The sequence below is a fragment of the Nomascus leucogenys genome, chromosome 15 (genome assembly GCF_006542625.1).
Source record: "Nomascus leucogenys isolate Asia chromosome 15, Asia_NLE_v1, whole genome shotgun sequence".
NCBI classification, from domain to species: Eukaryota; Metazoa; Chordata; class Mammalia; order Primates; family Hylobatidae; genus Nomascus; species Nomascus leucogenys.
In genome coordinates, this window is record NC_044395.1 from 63463939 (window position 1) to 63489692 (window position 25754).

General features: G+C 55.0%; 1 protein-coding gene across 3 annotated transcripts; it reads right to left on the reverse strand.

The window, feature by feature from the left end:
• Positions 1–1385: 1385 nt before the first annotated feature.
• On the reverse strand, positions 1386–25642 carry P2RY2 (purinergic receptor P2Y2). Of its 3 annotated transcripts, none has more exons than XM_003254753.2 (3): positions 25491–25642; positions 15715–15903; positions 1386–9556 (listed from the first exon to the last, which is right to left on the reverse strand). In XM_003254753.2, the coding sequence occupies exon 3, from the start codon at positions 9550–9552 to the stop codon at positions 8419–8421; it is 1134 nt and encodes a 377-aa protein (XP_003254801.1). In that variant the 5' UTR covers positions 9553–9556; positions 15715–15903; positions 25491–25642; the 3' UTR covers positions 1386–8418. The 3 variants fall into 3 exon arrangements, with proteins under 3 accessions (XP_003254801.1, XP_004090674.1, XP_003254800.1); XM_004090626.2 differs by having other exon boundaries at positions 1386–9690; XM_003254752.2 differs by lacking the exon at positions 25491–25642 and adding an exon at positions 25269–25471.
• Positions 25643–25754: the final 112 nt, after the last annotated feature.

Here is a 25754-nt window from a genome sequence, read left to right on the forward strand (position 1 = left end):
CCAAGGTCGCCTGATTGATGAGTGGCAGAGCTGGGATTCAAACGCAAGTCCCTCTGACTCCAGAGTTTGTGTGCTTTCTGTGCTGTGAATGAGGGCATCTGGGTTTATGTGGAGTAAAAGCTTGTGGGTGAGAGGTGTGCAGAGATCTGAGAGGATGGCTCAGGAGGCTGGCTGAGGCTTCCCAGCTTACCTCTGCTTCTGGATCCACCCAAGGACCCCGAACTCAGGCCTCCCTTTCCACATGACTTCCACAGGAGTCAGATACATCTTACCTATGGACATGTTGGTGGGATCCAAATTACAGGCATCTCGGGTGTGGTGGATGAACCCCAACTTCTTCCCAGATGGAGTTCCTGGGAGAACCAGCTGTGCTAGTCACACTTCTCCGGGGCACGGAGTGCAGTTTTGGAGGCTGTCCTGTAAGAAGACAAGGACTTCTAGGGGCGTGTGGAGGGCAGGGGTCTTTGGTGAGGATGGGGTTACTGGAGTGGGGTAGAAGAGGGAGTTAGGGGTGCCCATTCTTTGGAAAGGGCATGGTTATACCCTTCCATGTCCTTCCATGGCTGCCCTAGGCAGATGTGCTGTGTCCCTGAGGCTGAGCTGGGGAGGCCCAGGACCCTGTGAAGAGTGGTCTTCCACAGGAAAAGGGATTGCTCGGCAGGGAATGATCTCTACCCCTGGCTGGGGTGCGGGAGACAGACATCATGGTTTGGGTCAGGCACCGTCACCTTGTTGGCAAGTCAGGGCACGTTGGCAAGTCACTGTATGCAAATTGTGTTCTCTGTTTCAATTGTCAGCTCTCCCCCACCCGGACCCTCACACTCAACAGCCTGGCTGCAGCCAGATCATTTTCTTATCACCCCATAGGCAAAGGTCTGGATCCCAGTCTCCGTTTCCTGCCACTGCTGCCAGCTTTGGCCACCAGGGGGAAGCAGAGCAGCACCAACCAACCTGAGGCCCTCCGTAGACTAAACAGACAGGGCAGAGCACAGAGTGGACTGTCCCTGTCCGCCTCCCTTTGCTCCCAAGGATTCTGGGGACAGGGAGCAAAAGGGGAGGGTGATGGGGAGTGGGGAGGGAAAGGGAGTTAGAGTGGGAGGGAGGGAAGGAGAGGGGGTGCCACAGAGCTGGCAGCCAGACCCTCTCTCCATTCCCATCTCTTCCTGCCATTCCACTTCCACCTCCGGGGTTTAGTCTGACTCCTGGCAGCCCCTTGTTGCCCCCCTCTGGCCTGGCTGCCTATCTGCAGCCCTTCTGTCTCTGAGTGTCCCCTTGGTACCTGCCAGGACTGCCCCTCACCCCTCACCATCCTCCCTTGAACAGATGTGATCATTCAACACACACATAAACACACGTGCACACATACAGAGACAGCACACACTGTGTGGACTAAGGTGGCAGGCTTTTAATTTCCTCCCCCACATTCTACAATTGCTTTGGTCACAAAGGCAGGTCTAACAGTTTAATTCCACGCCAGAGAGGAGGGGACTTTTCATGTGGCTGCTGATTTGGAATTTGGTTCCAGGACATAAATCTGAGGACACATGGGGTAAAATAGCCCGCTTTCTAAAGAAACCTGGAAACAAATGGGGTAAGACGCCTTCTCAAGGTTCCTTACCCCAGGTCTCTACACACCCCACCTCACTCTACACGCTGAACCTGGGCTCCATGGATTCAAAGACATCTTTGCAGCTGTGAGATCTCAGCCAAGTGTGGGGTATGGGGTGGGAGGGGGACAGGCTTCCACACCCCCAGCAGGATGTGCAGGAAAATCACTCAGGGAGACCAGGGTGTCAGTCAGAGTCCCAGCAGGAAAGATGTTGCACACTCTAATCAGGTCATTTTGGGATAGCTTAGCGGAGAGACTATTTTTACAAAGATGTGGACTGGTGTTTGGAGAGTTCTGTGCAGGGGGCACTGATGGCCCAGGAAGCAAGGTCAGCAAGAGAGGGCTGTAGCATCACCAGGAAAGACACATTGGTCCCTTTCCTCCCCAACCTGCCCCAACACCTAGAGAAGAGAGGGACCCAGAAGAGGAGTGAGGAAGGTCCTCACAGCATGGGGGAAGAGGACAGGTGAGCGTTCAATTAAGCAGGCGATGGAAATCTTAAACCTGACTTTGTTACCCAAAAGTGACTCAAAAATTTGGAGTTTGCCAAATGCGCAGTTTATGGATGGGAAAGGAAAATCACACGTCACTGAGCAGGGAGCATGGGTGGGAGGAAAATCAAACAGTTGCGTGTTTGTGCCTCACTGCATTGTTGCTGTCTAGTAAACCAGGAAAAGAGGTATTGGTATTACCAGTTCAATTTTCCAGATGAAGAAACTGAATTTGCAGTCCCAGAATTGGTGATGGCTGAACTGGGCCAGAACCCTGCTCCTGCATCAGCTGCCCTGTGGCCCCCACCCTCCCCTTTGCCCCAGAGCTGCTGCTCTGTCACCCTGAGTTCAGTCACAGTCAGTGTGGGCTGCTATAACAAAATGCCACCGACTGGGTGGATTAGAAACAAGAGATATTTATTTCTCACCATTCTGAAGACTGGAAGTCTAAGATCGGGGTGCCAGCATGGTTGGGATCTGGTGAGGGACCTCTTCCAGGTTGCAGACTGACAACTTCTCATCATATCCTCACATGGGGGAAAGAGGGTGAGGAGCTCTCTGGGGTCCATTCTGTAAGGGCACTAAACCCATTAATGAGGGCTGCACCCTTAGGACCTGGTTACCTCCCAAAGGCCCCACCTTCTAATGCCATCGCCTTGGCAGTTGGGATTTTGACATATGGATTTGTGGGGTGGGGGACACAAACATTCAGTTCCTAACAGCCACATTTGGTAAAAATGGGACTCAGTGGGGAGAAGGGGTATAAGGTCAGGCCCCTGCACGGGGTTCACTCCAAGGTCAGGGCCTGAGCTGCACCTCTCCACCCACACCACTTGGGCTGCTGCCCCAGGTGCCCATTCCGGGAAGCTCAGTGGTGAGCTCTCAGTTCCAGGAGGCACAGACTGGAGCTAATGAAGTTGGCTGAGGCAGTGGGAGCTGCCAAAGCGCCCTGGGCTTACGTCTAGGCTCCACACTGACTGCTGTGTGACTGGGTAAGGCACAGCCCTCTCTGGGCCACCAGTCCCACTAAGCAGCCAAACAATCCCTGGAGTCCCTGCCAGGAGGGAAAACTCATTCCAACTGGTTGTGTCTCCCAGGAGTCTCATGTGATGTTTCACAATGGCCTTCAGGAGTTAACAGCCCCAGGAAATGACATCAGGGTGGGGAGGTAAGGAGCAGGGCCAGGAGGTGAGGAGCAGGGCAGAGAGGCTTGGAAACTAGGGGCAGGAGATATTTTGGGGCAGGCGGGTCCCCCGTGTCACTGCTGGACAATGGTCCAGGGCAGTCATTGTACTGGGAGTGGAAAATCCGCTTCTGACTCCATCTGCAAGGGCTGAAAATAGTCCAGGGCCGTGGGTGGAGCCCCCAGGGACAGGGGGTGACTGGCCCTGCCTGGCCCATTGTTCCTGGCTGGGACAGGGCTGAGACTGACACCTGAGCTGGAGCCAAGACAGAGGCAAGCCCAGGAATTCCCCCATTGGAGCAGGAGTGGCCAGGCAGAGCCAAGTCCTATCGAAGATGGGGAAAGCGAGGGCCAGAGAGGGGCAGTGACTCCCCCAAGTTGCACAGTGCATCAGGGCAGAGGAGGATGAGTTTGACTCGGGCTCAGTTCTCACCCCAACCCTTCACCCCCACAAGCACACCCCTCACCCTGTAGTCTGGTCACTCCTGGCCAAGCCCCACTCTCCACCTTGCAGGAGGCAGGAGCTCCAGACGTCGCACTGTGTGGCTCTATGTGGCAGCAGTGGGGTCACTTCACTTCTCTGGTCACTTGATGCTGGGGAGAAACACTGCCTCCACCCTAGTCCTCAGAACTGGGGGCCTGGAGGGTCTTGGAAATGCCTCGGGAGCAGCTGTTGGTTGTGCCTTCACTGAGGTGGGGAAATTGGAACAGGGGAACAGGTCTCCAGGCCCTAGAGTACAGTCCAGAGAAGGCAGGCAAGTGGCCTCAGGTCACACAGCAAAAACTCCCCATTTGCTGCCTGCCCTTGCCCAGCTCCAGACCAGTCCTCTGCTCCTAGATCTCTGGACTCTTAATGAAGTGAGAGGCGGCTGCAGAGCACCATGGTGGACACCCCAGGCAGGAGGAAATGGCTACCCTGCTGCCGTGGGAGGGTGCGAGCTCTCTAGCCTGAAGTGGCAAGTTTCCGAAGCTTGCTATTAGGGGGCCCCTCTTCCTCCTCTCCATGCTGCCCTCCCACAGCTGGGCACCTGGACAAGGTTCTGTAAACAGCACAGGCCTATGGTCCTGAAATCCACTTACTGCCAGGCAGGGCAGAGGTGGTCCCACACATTCCCCCAGGACAGACCTGCTTCCCTCCTCCCACACCCCACGGGGGTTCCCTGGAGACATATGGCCCACTGTTGCTCACTGGCCACACTGTCCTCTCCTTCAAAACATGTATCCCAATGTGGTTACGTACTAAGTGATGTCAACTCCGTGAGGGCAGGGCCCCGCTGATTTGCCTCCATAGCCCCCGGCCTGGTGCCAGGCATATAAATGCTGACCACACACCGGGTACTGTGAGGAGGACTTTGTGCATAACAATGTAGGGAAGCCCCTCAACGCCCTGTGTGGAAGGTAGTAGCTCACTTTAGAAATGGGAAAACTGAGGTGCTGCAAGATTAGGTAACTTGCCCAAGAGACCCCAACCAGGAAAGTGGGGACAATATTGACACTGAGGTGGTCTGGGTGGAGCATCTATGTTCTCACATCCTTGCTACACTGCTTCTGTCATCTTGAATCATGCGAGGGGCCACTTATAGACCCTTCTGCCCTGCAGGGCTGTGAGCATCGTGGGGCACTAGAAAGGGCATGATTCTGGCCATCAGGTGAACCTGGACTCACTCTGACTCACCCTGACGGCCTGGATAACCTGGAGCAAGCCCTCACTTCTCACGCCCTTCTCCTGTTTCCTCATCTGCTAAATAGGATCATAACGTCTACTTCCCAGGGTTTCTGTGAAGCATCCACCATATAACATAGATGAGAGGGTCCCACAGGGTGCGTGGGACATGGGTCAATACACGACTTCCCTCCCTCATGTGCCTGATTCTAAACAGAGCAGCCCAAATGTGCCATGACAAGGGTGGCAGAGAGGTAGCTTTGGTGGCTTGACCTGGAGCAACTGTGTGTGGATAACATGTTGCTTAGGGCCTCTTCTAACCTCAGGGGGTGAAAGTGGGAATGTACCCTGGGGTTCCCCTATCCTCCTGGGCCCTGGGACACCTGCTACCCAGGGCAGAGACCCTTGTGTGCCAGGGACCCTGCCCTGATGTCATGCAGTTTATTGAGAACAGCTGCTGCAGGCACATCAGCAGACATTTACTCCCTGACACTCAACTCTCTACCCTCCCCTTCCTCCCATCCCTGCCCTGTCCCTGGCCTCAGCTCTATGGCTCCATCCCTGTCACCCTGGGCAGGAAGAGCTGGGCAGTGTGAGTGACAGCAGGATCATCACCAAGGCACTTGCTTACATCCAGGCGCCACGCTGACCTGCTGAATGACCTTGGGCTCAGCCCTGCCCATCTCTGGCCTTGAGTCTGCAGCTGGGCTGGATAATCCCTGGGGTCCGCTCAGTGGATGGGCAACTCACGTGCCCTTTCACAGTGGCCTTCATGAGTCAACAGCCCAGGAAGTGATGTCAGGTTAGAGAGGTGTGAAGGGGGCAGGGAGTACTGGAGGGTAATAGGAGATATTTTGAGGACAGGCAGGTCCCCCCACGTCACTGCTGGACAATGGTCTGGGGCCAGGAGTGGAAAATTATGGTCTTACTTGGGCTAAAAATAGCATGAGGCATCAGGGCAGGAACTTCACCCACAAGGCGAGTGGCCTGGGCACTGAGCAGCAAGGTGGGATGTGCATACCAAGGGGCCAGGCAGTTCAACTGGGTTCCAGAGGTGTCCCTGGTTCGCCCAGGGTCTCCAGTATCCACCCCCACCTGTACCTGCCACAGGATTAGATGGTGAACAAGCCCCTCCTGTGTCCTTATGGAGTGGCTCAGGCCTGCGGGAGAGGCTCAAGGGTGGTTTGTAACAGGCAATCACTAAGAAAGCTCAAGAGGGGCCGGGTGCGGTGGCTCATACTTGTAGTCCCAGCACTTTGGGAGGCTGAGGCAGGTGGATCACTTGAGGTCAGGAGTTTGAGACCAGCCTGGCCAACATGGCGAAACCCTGTCTCTATTAAAAATACAAAAATTAGCCAGGTGTGGTGGCGCCTACCTGTAATCCCAGCTACTTGGGAAACTGAGGCAGGAGAATCGCTTGAACCCGGGAGGCAGAAAGTTGCAGTGAGCCAAGACCGCGGCACTGCACTTCCAGCCTGGGTGACAGAACAAGACTTCGTCTCAAAAAGAAAAAAAAACTCAGAAGGACATTGGCTACATTAACAGAAGTATAGAACCTAGAAGGTGAGAGGTGAATAGCTCACACTATTCTGGGCAGGTCACCCACCTGGCACAGTGCAGAGTAATCATTTGGGTCATGGTCTCTGATGGGTCTCTGTCACATGAGGGCGCTGTGGAGTCAGGCTCCAAATAACAGCAAGCTTTGGGGATGCCCTGCCTTTCACAAGGCAGAGTGGGAAGGGTGGAGAGGTCAGAGGGGGCAGGCAGAGTGGGCCACAGGGAGAGGGCTCTCCCAGAGGGAGAGGAGTGAGTCCTTGTCCTTGAGATCAAGAGTGAGGCCTGTCAGCTTTGCCCTGTCCCTTTCCAAAGGCTAGGGCGGGGCCCTGTCCAGCTGAGCGCCACACATCAGCCCAGAGTGGTCCTGGCTAGACCCAGAACCTATCATAGGTGAGACCCATCTCCCCCATACTAAGTCCTGACCCAGCCTGAGCACCACCCTGCCATTCTGGGATTTTCCCAGGAGGCAGAGGATGGACAGGAGGAGGAGTGAATCTCTTTCATATTTATCCCCAGTGCAAAGGAAGCCTCAGGGTCAGGGCAAGGAGGGAGCCCTAACTTGGCCTCCTTGTGACCCAGCCCCAACCTTGCCTTGAGCCTGGAGTCAGCTGTCCAGCCTGCTTATGGCTCCTGCACACCCTGCCCTCTTGCCCCATGTCTTTGCCTGGGATGCATCCTGTGTGTGGATGTTCTTCTGGCGAGCTGCCTTTCTCAGAAGCTACAGCTCAGGAGTCTCCCACTCCAGGAACCCTTCCCTGACCCCCTGGCTCACAGCCCCAGCCACTCGGCATTATCCAGTGGTGTGCTAGAGTGACTTGTATCTGCTTGCAGGAACCAATTGTTAAATTTTCAGGAATTTTCCAAGGAAGTTGACATCATGTTTATAGTTTGAATTTGGCCATAAGAGTTTTTGCACCATGGAAATGGGCAGTTCTACAAAGAAGGTGTTCCCAGTTAAATCGGAGCTCCAGTTAAATGGCTTAACATTTACCAGCACATGACTGGCCATCACCTAAACTGGGAAATCTCAAGGACTGGGACTGCACCTGACTTTTCTCTGTGCTCAGCACAGAGTCAGGCACAGAAGCCAACTGGCTTTACAGTGGGGGATGACCTGGGGCCTGGAGAGAGGATCCCTGATAGGAGACTACTCCTGAGACAGCTAGTGAGAAGGCAGGTGGCAGAAGGGAACGGGTTGGAGAAAGGACCCTTGTGTGGCTGGTGAAAGCTTCCCTGCCATATCCTCATCCCCCAACCACACAACAGGGCACAGCTCAGCAGGCAACACAACCTTTAGTATGAGTTACAGCCTCACACTGGCTCCTAGCCCATGGGAGCCTCCAGATGGGTCTATGACATTAGTCCCCAGATGTTCATCTCTTGGGCTGGGGGTACTCCTCAGAGCTGAGTCCACCGTGGCACCCAGTCCATTCCAGACCACTGTGCAAACTCAGCCCTCATTACTTACCAGGGTTTTCTGGCCAGCCTGTGACTTGGCCCCCACCCCAGATAGCTCAGCTCCAGACTCTGGTATGTGACCTTGGTAAGCCACCTTCCTCTCTGGGCCTGTTTCTCCATTTGACTTGATTAGGCTGGACTCCAACCTAGGTACCTTGGCAGTACAGCCAGCTACTTGCGTGGGAGTCAGGCCAGGGGTGTCACTGACCTTGAACTCTTGCCTTTCTTGAAACTTAATTCCCCCAACTCATACACACAAACGATGACTAGGGGTTATGGGAACAGTTGACTCTGGACTACAGAGCGAATATCCTGAGCCCTTGTCAAATGACAGAGCATGGGGTCATCCAGCATGAGTCACTGATGGTCCATATCTGGGGAGACCGTGGCGTCTGCACAAGTCCTGGTCCTCTACAGCTTCCCAGTATAAACCCGCGCAGGCTGAACTGTTCTGCTCCTACAGCCGAATGTCCTTAGTGTTCTCGCTACCAGCCCGCGTGGACGCTGTCCGCCTAGAGTCCTCACTGCTGCCCAACACATCTTCTATCCTCTGCATGTCAGCTCTGTCGGATCTGCGCAGGCCCAGCCTGCGGCGAGCCGGGGTGGCAGGGCTGGGGCCAGTGGGTGGCTGGGCATCTCGGGCAAAGCGTACGAGCCTCTGCCCAGCCAGGAAGTAGAGCACAGGGTCAAGGCAACTGTTAGCACTGGCCAGTGGCCGGGTAACCTTGTAGGCCATGTTGATGGCGTTGAGGGTGTGGCAGCTGAGGTCCAGCGAGCGGAAGGAGTAGTAGAGGGTGCGGGTGACGTGGAAGGGCAGGAAGCAGAGGGCGAAGACAGCCAGCACCACGGCGATGGTGCGCACGGACTTGCGCTTGGCCCTGGGCAGGCCGCCCGAGGTCCCGTAGGCTGGCTTTAGCAGTCGCCGAGCCATGAGCATGTAACAGACAAGGATGACGGCAAAGGGCACCGCGAAGAGCAGGCCCAGCATGACTGAGCTGTAGGCCACGAAGCGGCTGAAGAGCTCGGGCGCCGAGGTGTCGTGGCAGGTTACGCGGCCCCCGCGCGCGCTGGTGGTGACAAAATAGAGCACGGGGGCCTGGCAGGCCAGCACCAACACCCACACGGCCCCGGCCACCCGGCGAGCGTAGCGGGCCCGGCCCCAGCGCAGGGAGCGCAGGGGACGTAAGACGCCCAGACACCGGTGCACGCTGATGCAGGTGAGGAAGAGGATGCTGCAGTAAAGGTTGGTGTAGAAGAGGAAGCGCACCAGCTTGCAGAGCACCGTGCTGAAGGGCCAGTGGTCGCCGTGGGCGTAGTAATAGACCAGCAGCGGCAGGGAGGCCGCATACAGTGCATCAGATACAGCCAGGTGGAACATATACGTGGTGGACGCATTCCAGGTCTTGAGGCGGCACAAGAAGATGTAGAGCGCCACGGCGTTCAAACACAGCCCAAGCACGCACACCACGCCGTAGGACACAGGCAGCAGCACGTACTTGAAGTCCTCGTTGAAGCGGCACCTGTAGCCCAGCTCATCCCCATCCCAGGTGCCATTGATGGTGTCATTCCAGGGGCCCAGGTCTGCTGCCATCGCCCTGCAGGGAAGGGAGGGGTGGGGCCATCAGGCTTGTGGCCGGAGCGCCCCTAGGGGACCTGACACAGCCACCTGACCAGGGCTTTCATTGCCATCTGACTTGGATCTGGATCTGGAACCTCTAGGCTCTGGAACCTTGAGAATGCATGAGATCCATGAATAAATATCAGGATCACACAATTGTCAAACTTGAGAACAGGGGTAGACAAACTATAGTCCAAAGGCCAGATCCAGTCTGCTTTTGTAAATTCAGCTTTATTGGAACACAACCGTACCCATCTGTTTACAAAGAGTTGAGTAGTTGTGATAAAGACCATATGGCCTGTGAAGTCTAAAATATTCACTATCTGACCTTTAAAAAAAGTTAGCTCAAGCTGGCTACGGTGGCTCATGCCTATAATCCTAGCTACTCAGGAGGCCAAGGCAGAAACCAGGTGTTTAAGCCCAGCCTAGGCAACAAAGTGAGACCCCATCTCTACAGATTTTTTTAAAAAAATTAGCCAGGCATGCTGGCATGCACCCGTAGTCCCAGCTACTTGACAGGCTGAGGTGGGAGGATCATTTGAGTCCAGGAGGTTGAGGCTGCAGTCAGCTGTGATTACACCACTGCACTCCAGCCTGGGTGATATAGCAAGATCCCATCTCTGGGGGAAGAAAAAAAAAGTTTTCTTACCCCTCTCTAGAACCTCAGGATCAGAGTTTTAGATCTAGGATTCTGAGCTCTAGAATCTGAGGATCTGGGGGTGCCAGAGCAGGTAATTTTGAGTTCATGGGAAGGGGCCTTTGAGGCTGGCTGGCCCTGCTTCACACCCAATGCCTACTGCCTGCAGAGGCATTTCTGGCCAGTGGGCATCCAACAGCCCCCTGCAGGTATTACAGAGTGGTCTCCAGCCCATTTTCCCACTCTCTGGGAGGCTCTGGGCCCATGCCTAGTATTCTGGTATTTGAGGAAGTATTTCCAAGGGTCTCCCTCTTCAGTTATTCCTTCACTTTTTACATCTTCCTCTATTCTGGCACTTTCTATATCTATCAACAGCAGTCCTGCCCCTGAACCTGTGAGGCTACCAGGGAATCCCCCTGAAGTAACCCCAGTGAAGAGTCCAGGGAAATCTGGGTTGGAGATGGGGATAGGGGGCCAAGGGATCTTCTTTTGTGTGGTAAATGCAGCTTCTTCCATGCCTATCCAGTTTCTCTCTTCATACCATCATTATCGTGGTGTCCCCCCCAACCTTGTCCCCACTGAGCATATAACACACCCATGGGGACTGACCATCCAACAGACAATGAGTGCCCAGGGAGCAGCTTGTCCCCTACCTCTCCTCCTCACCCCTACCCAGGTGACCAGTTAAGAGCTCTCTCGAAGCTGGGAGGCAGGGGACAGACATCCCGGCCTGGAAGACAAAGACGTGCCTAACGTCCCAGGAGGCAGGTTGGAAATCATAGCAGGAGTCCTGGGTGGGCAAGTTTGAAAAAACACAAAAAAGCACTTTCTAGCAGTGTGAAGGGGCAGGAGGAGCTAACATTTTTCAAACCCTATTACTAAGCATGCTTTCTAAAAGTTATTCACTTAGGATGGGCTCACACCTGTAATCCCAGCACTTTGGGAGGCCAAGGCGGGCAGATCACTTGAGGCCAGGAGTTCAAGACCAACCTGGCCAACATGGAGAAGCCCTGTCTCTACTAAAAATACACACACACAAAATTAGCCGGCTGTGGTGGTAGTCCCAGCTACTCGGAAGGCTGAGGTGGGAGGATCACCTGGGCCCAGGAGGTGGAGGTTGCAGTGAGCTAAAATCACGCCACTGTACTCCAGCCTGGGCGACACGGCAAGACTCTGTCTCAGAAAAAAAAAAAAAGTTACTTCACTTTATCCTTATGTTGTGTTCTGGGGGCCAAGTCACCATCCCCAGTTCTCCAATCAAGAGGCTAAGATACAGATCACGTAAGTTATTTGGTCAAGGTCATGCCACTGGGGATGGGCTGCAATTCCTGTCCAGGTCCAGCCCCTGGAAGTGGCTGTAGGAGGGTGGTAGTGAACTCCCTGTTTATGGGAGTATGCAAGTGGCTCTCTAGCAGAGGCTGCAGAAGGGCTTGTGCCTGTGTGGGGGTGTGTCTGGGAGGGTGGAAAGGGCAGATGAAGAGTGAGTCCTCCTCATCCTGAGAATCTGGGGCCATATAATTCCCTTCATTTTATTTTATTTATTTATTTTTAATTTTTAATTTTTAGATGGAGTTCCCCTCTGTTGCCAAGGCTGGAGTACAATGGCCTTATCTCGGCTCACTGCAACCTCTGCCTCCCAGGTTCAAGTGATTCTCCTGTCTCAGCCTCCCGAGTAGTTGGGATTACAGGCACATGCTACCACACCTGGCTAATTTTTATATTTTTAGTAGAGATGGGGTTTCACCATGTTGGCAGGGCTGGTCTCGAACTCCTGACCTCAAGTGATCTGCCCGCCTTGGTCTCTCAAAGTGCTGGGATTACAGGTGTGAGCCATCGTGCCTGGAATAATTCCCTTCATTTTAGATCCCGGAGTTCTGAGGGACTGGGGGACTCTGCAGGGCCTGCAACATCTACTCCCATAGACCCTGAGCTGCTTTTCCAGCCCTGGCTTCCCAGAGGCAGTTCAAGGCCCAAGAGGTTGAGATTAGGGGTGCTGGGGGGTGTAGAGATCCTTCAATTTCCCTTCTTTTTTCTTTCTTTTTTTTTTTTCTTTTTGAGACAGATTCTCACTCCATCGCCCAGACTGGAATGCAGTGGCGTGATCTCAGCTTCCTGCCACCTCTGTCTCCTGGGTTCAAGCAATTCTCATGTCTCAGCCTCCCAAGTAGCTGGGATTACAGGTGTGTGCCACCTCACCTGGTTTTTGTTTTGTTTTGTTTTGTTTTGTTTTGTATTTTGTAGTAGAGACGGGGTTTTGCCATGTCGCCCAGGCTGGTCTCGAACTCCTGACCTCAAGCAATCCACCCATCTTGGCCTCCTAAAGTGCTAGGATTACAGGTGTGGGCCACGGCGCCTGGCCAATTTCCCTTCTTTCATCAAGACTCCCAGATCTTCTCTTTCTCCTATTGTCAGGAAATGTGCACTCAGAAGGAAGGGGGCCTGCACCCTTGTTCCCCCTGCCATGGACACAGATGGCTCCCCAGGAGCCAGGGCAAAACCAGGGCGAGGAGGCCGGGAGAAGCTTATGTGGTGCCAAGTTAAGAAGGGACAGGTAGAGGCTGGGGCTCTGGCAGGTCAAGTGGCTGAGACCCGTCTTACCCAGGGTCAGGACAGTTCCTGCTGCCGACTTCATTCCAGGCTCTACCTCTTGTTGCTGGAACGGCTGCACTGGCCTCCCTCCTCCAGCCCCAGCCCCAGCCACCCACCCACCCACCAAAATCCAGAGTGGCCTTTCTCAAAGAAAGCATCCCCTACTTGAAATCCTCCTGCCGCTCCTACCCTCTCTCAGGAGAAAGCCCAGCCCTCAAGTCTAGTACCTGAGGTTTTCATAACTGAGCCTCTGCCAACCTCACCCGCCCCAACCCCTGTGACCTGCAGTTTCCTGAATGTGCCCAAGACTCTCCCCTCCCAGCCTTAGTTGCTGCTGCTCCTTCTACCTGGAGTTCATTCATAGCCCTCATCTCCACCTGTTGAACTCACGGCTCTTTATCCCTCAGTGCAGAGAACCCAGTGATTAAGAACCTGGGCGCTGGAGCCAGACTGCTTCTGTTTCCTCAGCTGTAAAATGGGACAATTACTAGAATCTCCACCATAGGACTGCTGTGAGGGTCAAGTCACTTGTGTAAAATGTCTGGAGTACAGTCTGGCACACAGTAGGCCCACAGTGGTGTTATGAGTGCCAAGGTTCAGCTAGCGGTGGCCTTTTCCAGAAATCTTTGGCCACAGTGGAGGTGGGACTGGAGGTCCTGACTGGAGGCTGTGGAGGTGATTGTGGTGAGCCAGGGGAGTGACACTGAGACCCAAGCAGGGGAAGGCCTTGGGCCCTGTGAGGGGAGAGATGTTTGGGAGGGAGGCTCTGGAGACTGTTCCCTGATGGAGGAACGGTAGGGAGGAGGAATGCAGTGTCAGCCATGGCAAGTATGGGGATGGGTCCATCAGGTCTGGAGCTTTGGAAGGCCAGCTGAGAGTCACTGGCTCACAGAAGCTGCAGGAGGAGCAAGGAGAGGCCCCCGTGCGAGACTAAGGAGCTATGGAGAGGCCACATTCCTTCCCAGGACAGGCCTGTTGGGGTTGCGGGGCTAGGGGAGGGATAACATTAGGAGAAATACCTAATGTAGGTGACAGACCCAGGACAGAGTCTAGCTCCGCCACAAAACACCAGGTGACATCAAGCATTTCCTTCCCTCCCAAGTCTCGGACACTAGTCAAATCTCCCAGCCTTGAGAACTGCAGCCCCAAAATATCCCCAAGAGGTCCTCTGCCCCACTTAGACAGGGAGGGGGCTTTCTCCATGATGCAGACACACACACCCAGTCTCCCCTTCACGCCACTGCTCTGCTCCTGCCCCAGTGCCGAGGCCTGACTTCCCTCCACAGTCAACATAAACATCTCATCACCCTGCATGAAGTTTCCTGCTAATCCCTAACAGTGGAATCTCTGACACTGAGATGAGGGGTGGAGACTTCCCTGTCTCCCTCGAACTAAGGGAGCTGCCCCTTCCACCTGTTTTAAGACACCCTGGCCCCCACTCTACCAGGCCAGCTGGGGACTCCATCACCATGGCCCTGGGCCAGACTCACCCCTCCCACCCTCTCATTCTGCAGGCTGGCTCACCAACCTGTGAGTATATCTTTCCTAGCCCTGCCTTAGAGGGACAGCCCTGCCTTAGAGGGACAGCCAAGTCCCCAGCCCCCTCCCTTAAGTCTCCCTTCTGCCTCTCCTGACCCTGATGCCCCTGGGACTAGAGACGGCTCCACCTGACTATCCAACACTCACCAGCCCCACTGTGCCTTGGTCTGGCTGGCCCTGCCCCAAGGAGCTCCCAGTCTAAAGGGGAGATGTGAGCCTTGTAAGACTCTTCCAGGCTCGCCTGCCTGTGTTCATGCTGTTCTTTCTCACCGGAAAGCCTTCCCCGAACCCACCCACACTGCACCCCATCGTAGGTCCTAATCTCTGAAGCTCTCCCTTCCATCACCCCTCAGGACGTTTCTCAGCCAGTTGGTAATTTGTCCTTCCATCCTCTACCCCAACACATTTCAGGTGCTCCTTAAGGGCTGGGTCCATCTGATGCTTTCCTCTGTCCCTATCATCCAGCAGGAGGCCCGACCACAGGAGGTATTACAGGAATGAGAGAATGAATGAATGAATGAATGAATGAATGAATGAAGCAAGCACAAGAGGCTATAGGGGCCCAGAGGAGGCACACATAGGCACAAGCCCTCTGCAGCCTCTGCACACTCCCATAAACAGGGAGTTCACTACCTCCCTCCTGCAGCCACTTCCACTGTGGGATGGACCTGAATAGGAATTGCAGCCCATCCCCGGTGGTATAACCTTGATCAAGTTACTTACAAATTACTTGCTCCTCTGAGGGCCTCTCAAGGACAAGAATGCTTAAAGGTTTCTTAGCTGCTGACCCTAAGTAACCAGGGGACAACCCAGCCCCTCTAGGGGTCCTGGTCCACCTGGAACCTGCTTATGTCCCTAGACTGTCTCTCCTTCAACTGCCACAGGAGCCCAGGAGACTCTGCCTTTCTCTGGACAGGTCAGGGAAGTGCCAGCGGGAGGAGATTGGACATGGGCGCTCTGGAGATGGGTTGGCTGTCTGAGGCCTGCCACAGGTTTTTATCTGGCTCAGGACCTGGGTAGGTCTGATCAGGATTCTCCGCCCATCCTGCTTTGTAGGGGCCAGACCTGGGCTGAGCAGCTTTCACACAGCATCTTCATCCCCCACCCCCATCCCTTTGTAGATATTGCCATAGAGGTTAAGCTATTTGTACAAGGTCACACTGCCGGGCATTGGAAAAATTAGGCTTGACACCCAGAGCTATCTGGCTTCAAAGCCTGAATTCATCAGCCTGGGATGAGGGAGCAGGGTAGGGCACCAGCCTTCAGACCCCCTTGATCTAAGCCAGTTCAGGGCAGACCCAGGCACAGGAGCACACATACCCGCCCTCACCTCCCAGCCAGCTCACCTGCCCCCCCTACCACACACGTACCTGACCAGCCCCTGCTCTCCAGGTCAGGATGCTCAGCGCCTGCTTGGGTTCCTCACTCATGAATGCACACGCCTGGACCGGGCTGCAGGGAACTCTGCGGGAAACAGGAAAAACAGGTCCCCAGGCCTGGGGCCACGCCCAGCCTCCAGCATTTTTCTGGGCAAGCAATGCTGCCGCCACAGGGGGCTCCTGCAGACAGAGGGAGGTAGAGAAAGTGAGGTCTCAGGGTCATGGAAACCCAGCCAGATCAATCCCCCCCAGGGCCACCTCCTTTGTGGTAACCTTAACCAGAAGGAGGCAGAGAGGTGGCCTGGTGTTTGTCCTGGTCTGAGTGCCCTCTGTACACCAAAACCCCAGCTCACGTGTTCCAGGAATGGGTTATCCACAACCCCGTTCCCCAGGCTGCCTTTCACAGAGGGGTGGCCCTGCCTGGAGGAAGGTCTCCCCCATGTCCTGTACAGCTGAGCCAAGCCTCCAAGCCTCCAGTGTCCCTTCCCTTGGTCCTGGTTCTGTGCTTTGGCCCCATAGCAGGAAAATCAATACCCTCTTTGCCCAGTGTGCATTCTATTGTCCTTCTGCCAACACACTTTTGCCCAAGCTAGGTCTCTATCTAGAGAACCCCTCCTCCCCACTCCTACCTCTAAGCATTCCTCCATAGGTGTTATAAACACATATAGGCCACACCTGAACACACACTGGCACAGACACACCAAGACACACGGATACACAGAGGCATACAGAGTCACACTAAGGTGTACGTGCAGTGGACACAAATGGATGCACACACACACACACACACACACACACACACACACACACACACACAGTCTAGACCATCAGGGCTAAAACGGCATTTAGAAATCTCCTGTGCCACATATAGACCATGGAATACTTGCAGTAGTAAAAAAGGATGAGTTCCTGTCCTTTGCAGGGACATGGATGAAGCTGGGAACCATCATTCTCAGCAAACTATCACAAGATAAGAAAACTAAACACTGCATGTTCTCACTTGTAAGTGGGAGTTGAACAATGAGAACACACGGACACGGGGAGGGGAACATCACACACCAGGGCCTGCTGGGATTGCGGGGCTAGGGGAGGGATAACATTAGGAGAAATACCTAATGTAGGTGACAGGTTGATGGGTGCAGCAAACCACCAGGGCATGTGTATACCCATGTAACAAAACTGTACATTCTGAACATGTGACCCAGAACTTAAAGTACATATATAGAAAAAAAAGAAATTTCCTGTGTCAAACCCTGTTTTACAGAGGAGGAAACTGAGGCCCAAACCTCATAGTAAGTCAGGGACAGAGCCAAGACTAGAGCCCAGCCCTCCCAAATTCTGGCCATGGTTTTTGTCTCACCTTGGAGCCCCTTGTGCACACCAAGCACAGGGTTTCAGGGAGGCGACAGTTGCCTGGTGGAGGGGACCTTCTGTGTGGGCAGGTCCCACCCTCCACCAGCACCTCAGATACCTCACAGGAGAAACAGAACATGCACCTCTTGAGTTTGTCTTTTCCCATCTTCATTTCCCTAGGATGGAGGAGTGGGCCTGCGACAGCTGAGCCCAGGTTCCCAAGCTGGAAGTGCAGTACAAGGGTGGGGGGACGTGGGAGAAGACATGGGGGCACTGCAGGAATAGCTTGGGGACGGGGCAGGGGGTGCACATGGGAAATGCCTCTGGGCCACTGCTTACTGAGTGCACCTTGCCCGGTGGTCTCAGACTGACAAGGCCGGTGGGCTGGTAGCTCCCCACTGATCTACTTTAGAGGCTATGACAAGGTGAGGGAACGTCAGCCTTTTCACCCTGCTGCACCCAGGTGCACGCCCTGTCTCCTCCTCCTTAGACAATGCCTTGACTCAACAGGCTAAAATGGAGAATATCACTTTCTACAAGTGGTTCTCATTTCTGAGAAGGGCCCCCACCATCCTTCCAGGTTTCAGACCTCTGATACAGCCTGGACAACCTCCCTCTTCCCCACGCTGCTGGAAGCCCACCACTCACCAAGTCCTGTTAGTTCAACCAGTGAAATTCCTCGGACATGCACCACGTGGTCCCCACACTGCAGCCCGAGGCCTGTGCTTCCACAGTCCACAGCACCAGCCTCCTCACTGGCCTCCGTGCCTCCACCCCTGCCCTGTCTGTCCACCTTTCACATTGCAGTCATGTGGTTTCCTAAACACAAATCCGACCATATATTGTTGAGCCATGTTCGTGGCTCCCTAGTGCCCTCAGGCGACTGTCCCAGCTCCTCAGCCTGGCACTCAGGCCCTGGCTGATCTGGTCCCCGCCATCCCTCCAGAAAACCCATCCTCTCTGTCGCCGCCCTCATCTTCCTGTCTCAGGCACAACAAAAGCAGTCCCACGGTCATATCATTGCTCAGAGATGGCCTCCCTTATCATCTAACACCTATATCACAACAAGAGTTTAGTGCTGCCCCTGTGCCAAGTTCTGTGTTAGGTGGCTTCATATACCTCCTCTCGTTGAATCCTGAGACTCAGAGAGGCTAAATAACCTCATAGCTCACAAAGCTAGCAAACGGCATAGCCACTCTGGGCTGTCTGACTTCAGAGGCTGTGCCCCTGACCACTCCCTCCTGCCCTGCAAGGCCCAGGCCCTCTCCCAGGAAGCTGCCTGACCATCCCTTTTTGGCCCCACAGCTCTCTGTCTGTCTGCTCAGTTCTCTGCCAGAGGAATGCCAATTGGCAGGGCTCAGGATTTACGCTTTTCAGATGGGTGGTTATTGCACACATCTCACAGGTAGAAAAACTAAGGCCACAAAGGGGTAGCTCAAGGTCTCACCCAAGGTCACCAGTGAGTCAAGGGCAGAGTCAAGCCTAGCATGCAGACCTGTAACCCCCTGACCTGGCTCCGCCCCTACCCCAATCTGGGTCTTTCTCTTTGTGGTTCTAGGCTAGGGAGGCCAAAGTCAGGAGGAGGAGCTGGGCAGCTCCCAGGCCACTGCGGAGTTTCCAGGGTGGTTGGATGACATTCCAGCCCCTCCACTAGAGTGGCTCTGGAATGTAGCTCCCTGGCTGGTGGCAGACCCTGTCTAGCCTGGTAGGGGAGAATGTCCTGTCACCACTGTGGAGACCCCTGCTCCCTGTCTGTGCCAGGAGTGGGGTGCTGTGAGGGAAAACAGAGGACCTAGTCCCAGAACCTCACTGAGGGGGCAAGAGAGGCACTAGGCAGGTGGGAAATCCCAGTTCTCCTCTTCCCAGTGGTAAGACAAGTCTCTTAACTCCAAAACCCAGATCTCAATTTCCTCTCAATATCAGAACAGTACCTGCCTCAGAAGGTTGTTGAGCTAGTTAGATGATTTAGGCTTATTTTACGAAATAGTAAGAGAGAATATTTCAGCAGGTAAAGAAGGCATGAGGGTGGGGGTATCTCAGGAAGACAAGAAGGGCAGGAAGCTTCGCAGGAATTATGGGAAGGGGCTACAGGAAGGTCACAACCAGAATAACCACAGATCAGGTCTCCCACACTGAAGGCCGTCCTCAGGGGGAAGGCAGTCCAGGGATTCCCCAGCAGAAGCCAGATAGCCACCACACTCTTTCACTCACCCTTCACAAAGGTTGCCACCTCTATGCCCATCACTGGGCAGGGCACCTGGGGACTCTGAGGTAGGTCAGATCTCAAGGAATTCACTGTCAAGGTCAGGGGAGGCACACTCGGAAACAGGCAATGATAACACAGGGTGATCAGGCCTGGAGGAAGCCAAGGAGGCCCCTAACAGGATTGGAGGGGTGATGAGGGAAGCCTTCCTGGAGGAGAGAGCGCCTGACCTGCATTTTGGAAGATGAGGAGTCAGGTGGTTGGAAAGAGAGGAGGAGCAGATTGAGGATGAACAAGAGATGACATGACACGTTTGAGGAACTGCTCATCATCCTGGTGGCTTGAGGGGAGTGGAGAGGGCAAGGCTGGAGTGCACAGGCTGAGGAGCTTAGAAGTCACGCTGGCTCCTCCCCAATGTCCTTCAAGGGGCTGAAGGCCAGCAGGCCTCCTGCCTTGCCTGACATGCTTCTGCACCGGGAGCACCAGGGCTGGTCTGAGGAAATGGCTAAGGGGTAACCTCAGATGCTGTCAGCCGGTGCTGTTGTGGTGTGAGGCCTCCCCTTCAGGAGGCCCTTGGGCTCTCTACCCCCTCCCAGATGCTCTCTCCCTCTTTGGGACCCCCCCTAGGATCCTAGCTGTGGAGGCCACTTACCAAGGCTGAGCTCAGAGCAGCATCTGAGTGGGTAAGTCTCAGATCAACCAGGCTTACAGATCAGAAAGCCAAGACCTCTAAAGAGGAAGGGCCTTACTCAAGGTCTGGTGTTCTAATTATTGTCAGTGTGGGTTTGACCACCTCACCCCAAACACAGAGCAGGACCCCAAACCACCCATCTCACCTGGAACCCAGCACAGCCCAGAACAGGGCTACAGAGACATGCTACTAAATTAAACAGGCTCAGAACCACAACATCCTGGACACCACCCCAAACTATCACAGCCAAATGCCTCCAGATTCAAGAGGCAAGAACCCTGAGTTCAGGCTCTAACTTGGAGCCACCTGTGCTGTGCAGTCTTGGTGAAGTCAGCCTCCCCTCTCAGAGCCTCCGGTTCTTCAGCGGTCAGATGGAGAGAATCACTGCTGCACGGAACAGCTCATGAGGAATAAGACAAGGGGGCAGGTGGGTGCACCATGGTGCTAGCAAATCATGAACTGTCCTAATGTGGAGGCCGTGTCTGCCTGTCACAACAGGGAGACACTGAAATTCAGGAGCCCACGACACTGCTTGGTAGGGAGGCCCTCTCAGGTGTCCCCAGCAGAGGGACAGAGGTCATGGTCAGAGCAGTCAGGCAAGGTGTCTGGAAGGGGAACTGCGGTAAGATTTGAGGAGGAGCAGGAAGGGTCCAGCTTGGGAGGAAAGAAGGTGGATGGAGAATCCAAGGTGGAAAGGGGGATGAAAGCATCGACCAGGAACCACATGAGCCTCTGATTCTGAGATGGCTCCCTCCAGGTACCTCCAGGGTTCTGAGTTCCCTAGTTCTCGCAGTCTAATTCCAAGAGGCTCTGGTGCCAGGTGTGAAGGCTCAGTGTTTCTTCAATTCTATTACTCGTTGCTCCGGATAGCCTTTGGTTTTGAGATTCTCAGAGCCACAGGGGTCTGGATTCAGAGTAATGAAATCTTAAATCACATTCCCAGGAACCACAAAGTCCCAGCAAACACTTGCCAGTGCTCTGGTGCGCCTGGCCTCAGAGGGACCTTGTGAACTCAGACTCAGATTGCACTCTGCTGGGCCCTTGAGGAGTACCCAGTCAGGCTGAGGAAAAAGCCACAGACATGGACCAAATCCACTTGGGTGAATAAACCATAACCAAGGCTTTGGAGGTTATGGAGGGGTTATGGAGCACATAGCAACTCCTACCTGGCCTGGCGGAGGTGGTCAGGGAGTGCTTCTGCAGAGGAGGGGTCATCTGGGCTGGAAACTGATAGATGATTAGGAGTTTGTCAGGTGGGCAAAGAGGGAGGAGGGCTCTGAAGGCAGGAGAGGCATGAGCAAAGACTTGGTGGATGAAAGTGTGACCTGCTGGGAAAAAGCCGGGAGGTCTTACATGGCTACTGTGGAGGGTGAGGTGGCATGGAATGTGTGGGAGCCTGAGGAATTCACATGAAAAGGCTCAAATGCCAGGCTGAAAAGCTTGGCCTCTATTCTAAGGACAGTGAGGAGCCACGGAAGGCTTAAGAGGGGAAGGACATGGTCAGAGTCAACCTTTACAAAGACGGTGCCACATGGAAGGTAGATGGGACAGGGAGTCTAGAGGGAGGGAGACCAAGGAGGAGACGACACATATGGTGGTGCCATGAGAGGAGCAGGTCCCTTGGCCCTGGATTTCCTGCAACAGCCCAGCCATGGCAAGAGTCCCCCTCCTACAAGCCAGGGCTGGGTGGCTGGGCACTCACCGGGAAGCCAGGTCCACACCCAGAGGCTCTCCTCAGACCTGGGGAGGGAGAGGCCACGTAAGCCCCAGAAGTCTGAGGGAGGTCCCTTTCCGTCGCTCCAGCACCCAGGCCTCTCACCCAGGAGCTACAATGACAGTGACAAGGTACCAGGGTAGAGGGTCAAGGAGTTGTTCCGTGGGGCCCAGGCTGCTCACCCTCCTACCAGAAACTCCCGCTACTCATCTTGGACCAGGAAAGACTCAGGCCTAGGAGATGGGGTGACAGGGGTGGAGGAACTCCTCTGCTCCAGAACGAACTGTGGCACTCCATGGAGCAAAGCCTCCCCTTCTACTCCATGCCTACTCCCACCTGGCCACTCATTTCCCAAATACCCACTAGCACCTGCTCTGAGCCCAACCTGTGGTGGCTGATGGGGATAGAGAGAGAAAGCAGAGATGGCCTAGCCTAGTCCTGCAACTGGCCACTGGATGAGTTCAGAGGTCAGTGTGGCCCACACAGCCAGCCTCCTTTTATCAGGGCCCAGTAATAAGGAGAGGCCAGGCCTCAGGACCCAAGGGCAACCAGGAGGAAGGTGTGGCCTAGAGGGTATACGAAGCAGGCCTACAGAAAGCAGTTTGGGGAGAGGCAGTTTGGGTGGAAGGCATGAGGGGCAAATCCCACTCCCCTCACCAGATCAACAAGGCATCTCTGTTCCCGTGGGCAGGTCTGGGCAGGTGTTATCTTATCAGCAGTTGGGTAATCTGGCCACAAAAAAAGCCCCAAACACAGGTTCCCAGGGCAGAATTCAAACTCCCCTCAGCCTGGAAGCCAGAGGACCAGGCCTGACCCTAACAGGGCTCTGTCTCAGATGGGGAGGGATAAGCTGGCAGGTGGACTAGAGCCCCAGGTTTCATCTCAGCTTGGTGACCCTGGGCAGGATACAATCCATGCCTCTATTTCCTGGTCTGCAAAATGGAGATACAATTCCTCCCTCACAGGGCTATAGGAAGACAAAATGGATTGTTGTAAATCGTTACTAGTGAAGCCATCTCTGCAGAGCGGGTGGGGGAGGAAGGCATTCAGTAATCAAATTTCAATAACAAGCACAATCCCTTGCTATTGCATCCATATTCTCTTATAGTCTTCAAAATGGATTTAAGTCTATGAGTGTCACATTCCTCCTCCGAGCACTGCAGTTTAAGGCTTATAAAGCTCTTCCCTGGTCACTATCTTAATCCTCGTAGCAACTCTGCTCTCAAAGAAACAAGGATCACCATTCTCAATTTACAGATGGCAGAACTGACACTTAGAGAGGGACAATGGCCTCTCTAAAGACTACAGCCATTAAGTCAAAGCTCTCATGGGATCACTCATGAAGCCCTGGCGATACCCTCACACCTTCCTAGCTGGTCCTTGGGGGATCCACAGCCTTAGAGCCCCATGCATCCAGGGCAGGAGGGAGACAGAAACAGGAGCCACAGCCTCACTCCACAGCCCAAGCTTGGTAGTCATTTCTGAGGGTTGCCCACTGTGATCCCCAACCCCTCTGACCAGACTCCAAGACAGCCCAAGGCAGGGAGAAGAGGAGAAAGAGTGACAAGCCTTTTGTGCCAGAGCCTCCCCACACACATACTCTCCCATGCAGGATCTTACTTGTTCTGGCCTCCTTTTAGAGCCTGGCAGGGCAGGAACTGGTCATTCAACCAGCTGGGAACAGAGCTGGGATGAGATCAATTGCAGGTCCCCAAATTCCTCAGCAGGAGCATCTGAAGGCTCAGGGAAAAGTGTTTGGCCAAGGGGCAAGGGCTCAATTAGGGTTTAAACAACTCCTGGGACAGTTCTAATGTTGACATCACAAATGCCCTGACCTCCCTGCACTTGGCAGTACTTGATCCATTCTCCATCCTGCAGCCAGAGAGCTCTTTCTGAAATGCCGCTCTGACCATGAAACTCCTCTGCTCATAAATTTCCATGGCTCCCTATTGCCTTCAGGATAAACTCTAGGTCTTTATCCTGGGCACTCTAGGTCCTACAGTGTCCCAGATCACACTGTTCTGGCAAACTGTGCCACCCACTTTGATAAACAGATTCTGGTTTGCCCTTCTTTGTAGTGACATGGAGCTCCCCTGCAGCCAGGCCTTTACTGGAGAACCTGGGGCCAGAAACAGGGGATGGGGGCCACTGCTGCTCTCTCAGTTCAGCTCAGCCCTGTGCAGGGTGCTGGCAACACAGAAATAAGTCAGACCCAGTTTCTGCCCTCCAGGAGCCCCTAGACCTGGGAAGAGGAAAGGAGGAGACAGGCATAGATCATGACAGTCCAGGTGGGACCGGGGCTGTCAGCACCAGGACTGTGGGGGCCTAGAAGAGGCTCCAACCCAGCTGTGGGGATCAAGGAAGGCTTTCCAGAGGAGAGGACATCTGAGCCGGGTCCCAAGTCTGGGTAGTTCTCCAGTTGAGGAAGGTGAGAGTAGGAGGGCTTATCAGAGAGGAAGTGTAGAATATGCAACAGGCCAGGGGCAAGAAATGAGAGACTCCAGGCAGCTGCTGCAAGGTGAAGAGTCAAGACGGAGAGGTGGCTGGAAAGGCTGGCAGGCCCCAGTTATCAAATACCTTAAGTCCCAGGCTACAGGGTTCAGGCTTGGTCCTGTGGAGGCTTGTGCCCTAGGGAGGGGCACAGTTGGGATTCTGGTTTTGGGAGGCTCCCTCCAGGGAATGATTTCCCATCCCCAAGCTGTGAGCCTGCCCATGGGGGGACACTGGTGCTGAACGTGACACACTTATCAGCTCCTCAACAGCCCTCAAATTCCGTATCATTAGTCCCTTCTTACAGACGAGGCCACTGAGGCTCAGAGAAAGGACGGCTTGCCCAGGCCACACAGTGGCCAAGACAGGATTGGAACATAGATCTCTGAGTCTCCAGAGCTCTCTTGTGGACCTGTCTGCTCAGAGAATCTTCTTCCTCCCACTTCCACCCACAGGTAATAAACTTGCCTGGGTCTCCACCCAGATCCTCAAAACTCATAATTATTTCAGCTTAGATCCAAAACAAACCAGGCAGATCAGGCTGTGGTCCCGGGAAGCTGGGGATGCCATGCTGAGAGGAACAGCAGCCATGGACCCCACAAATCCCGAGCTGGCAGTTCTGGTCTCCAGCAGTCCCTGACCCTTGGGCTGCTCTCCTGGAGGACCCCAAGAGGGCCACTGGCAGCCTTCGGGTTGGGGGGTGGGGTATTGCTTTCCTCCTGACTGACCCTTTCTACCGCACCATTTGCCAGATTAAAAGTCCCGGGACAGACGCATAACTGTCCTTCCTCGCCACTCCTTCCTCCCCCGCCCACTCCCTGCAACTGTCCCCTCAACCTTACCAATGGTAGGTGGTCACTCAGAGTGACCCTGGGGTTAGGACAGGCGTAGGGCGTCTCCAGGGGTTCGTGTCTCTGGGGACCGCCCATCGCCCCACGCCACGGGGACGCTCACATCGGAGCACACACAGACAAGTTCCGCAGGCTTGGCCAGTCGCCCTGAGGGGCACACACACTCACCCGCTAACACGCAGACTTCCCCAATACGCGGACGCGCACAGCCTCCTCACTACCGGGGCGCCCGTCCACACTCACAGAGACCGACGCTCCCGTGGAGACAAAGTTCAACCACGGACCCACAGGCGCGTTCAAGCCGTCCAGTTATGCGCTACACGCCGCCGGCTCGCAACTGTGCCCCGGGGCGACAGCCGCTCCACAGCGCCCTCCCCTGCCCCGCGCCCAGTCCGCACCTGCGCCAGTCTGGCCCGCCGCTTCTCCCGGCCTCTCCCAGCGCCCTGTTCCCTTCAGGCGCCCCACCTCTCGCCCCTGCGCTGCGCTTCTCCGCTCGGGGTGCCGTCGCTGCCGCTCCCGGGTGCCAGTGCCCGCGTCCCGCCGCCGCCGCAGAGACCCACGTGCCTGGGAGCCCGACTACCCACCTCCCTGCGCTGTTCCCCACCCCCGAAGCCGGGCCAGGCAGGGGGCGGGGCGGACTTTTGACTGACCCTGGCACCGCCCTCAACCCGCCCGGGTAGACACCTCGCCACCCGCTCCGGGACGCCGCCCAGCGACACGGCCGCGGGG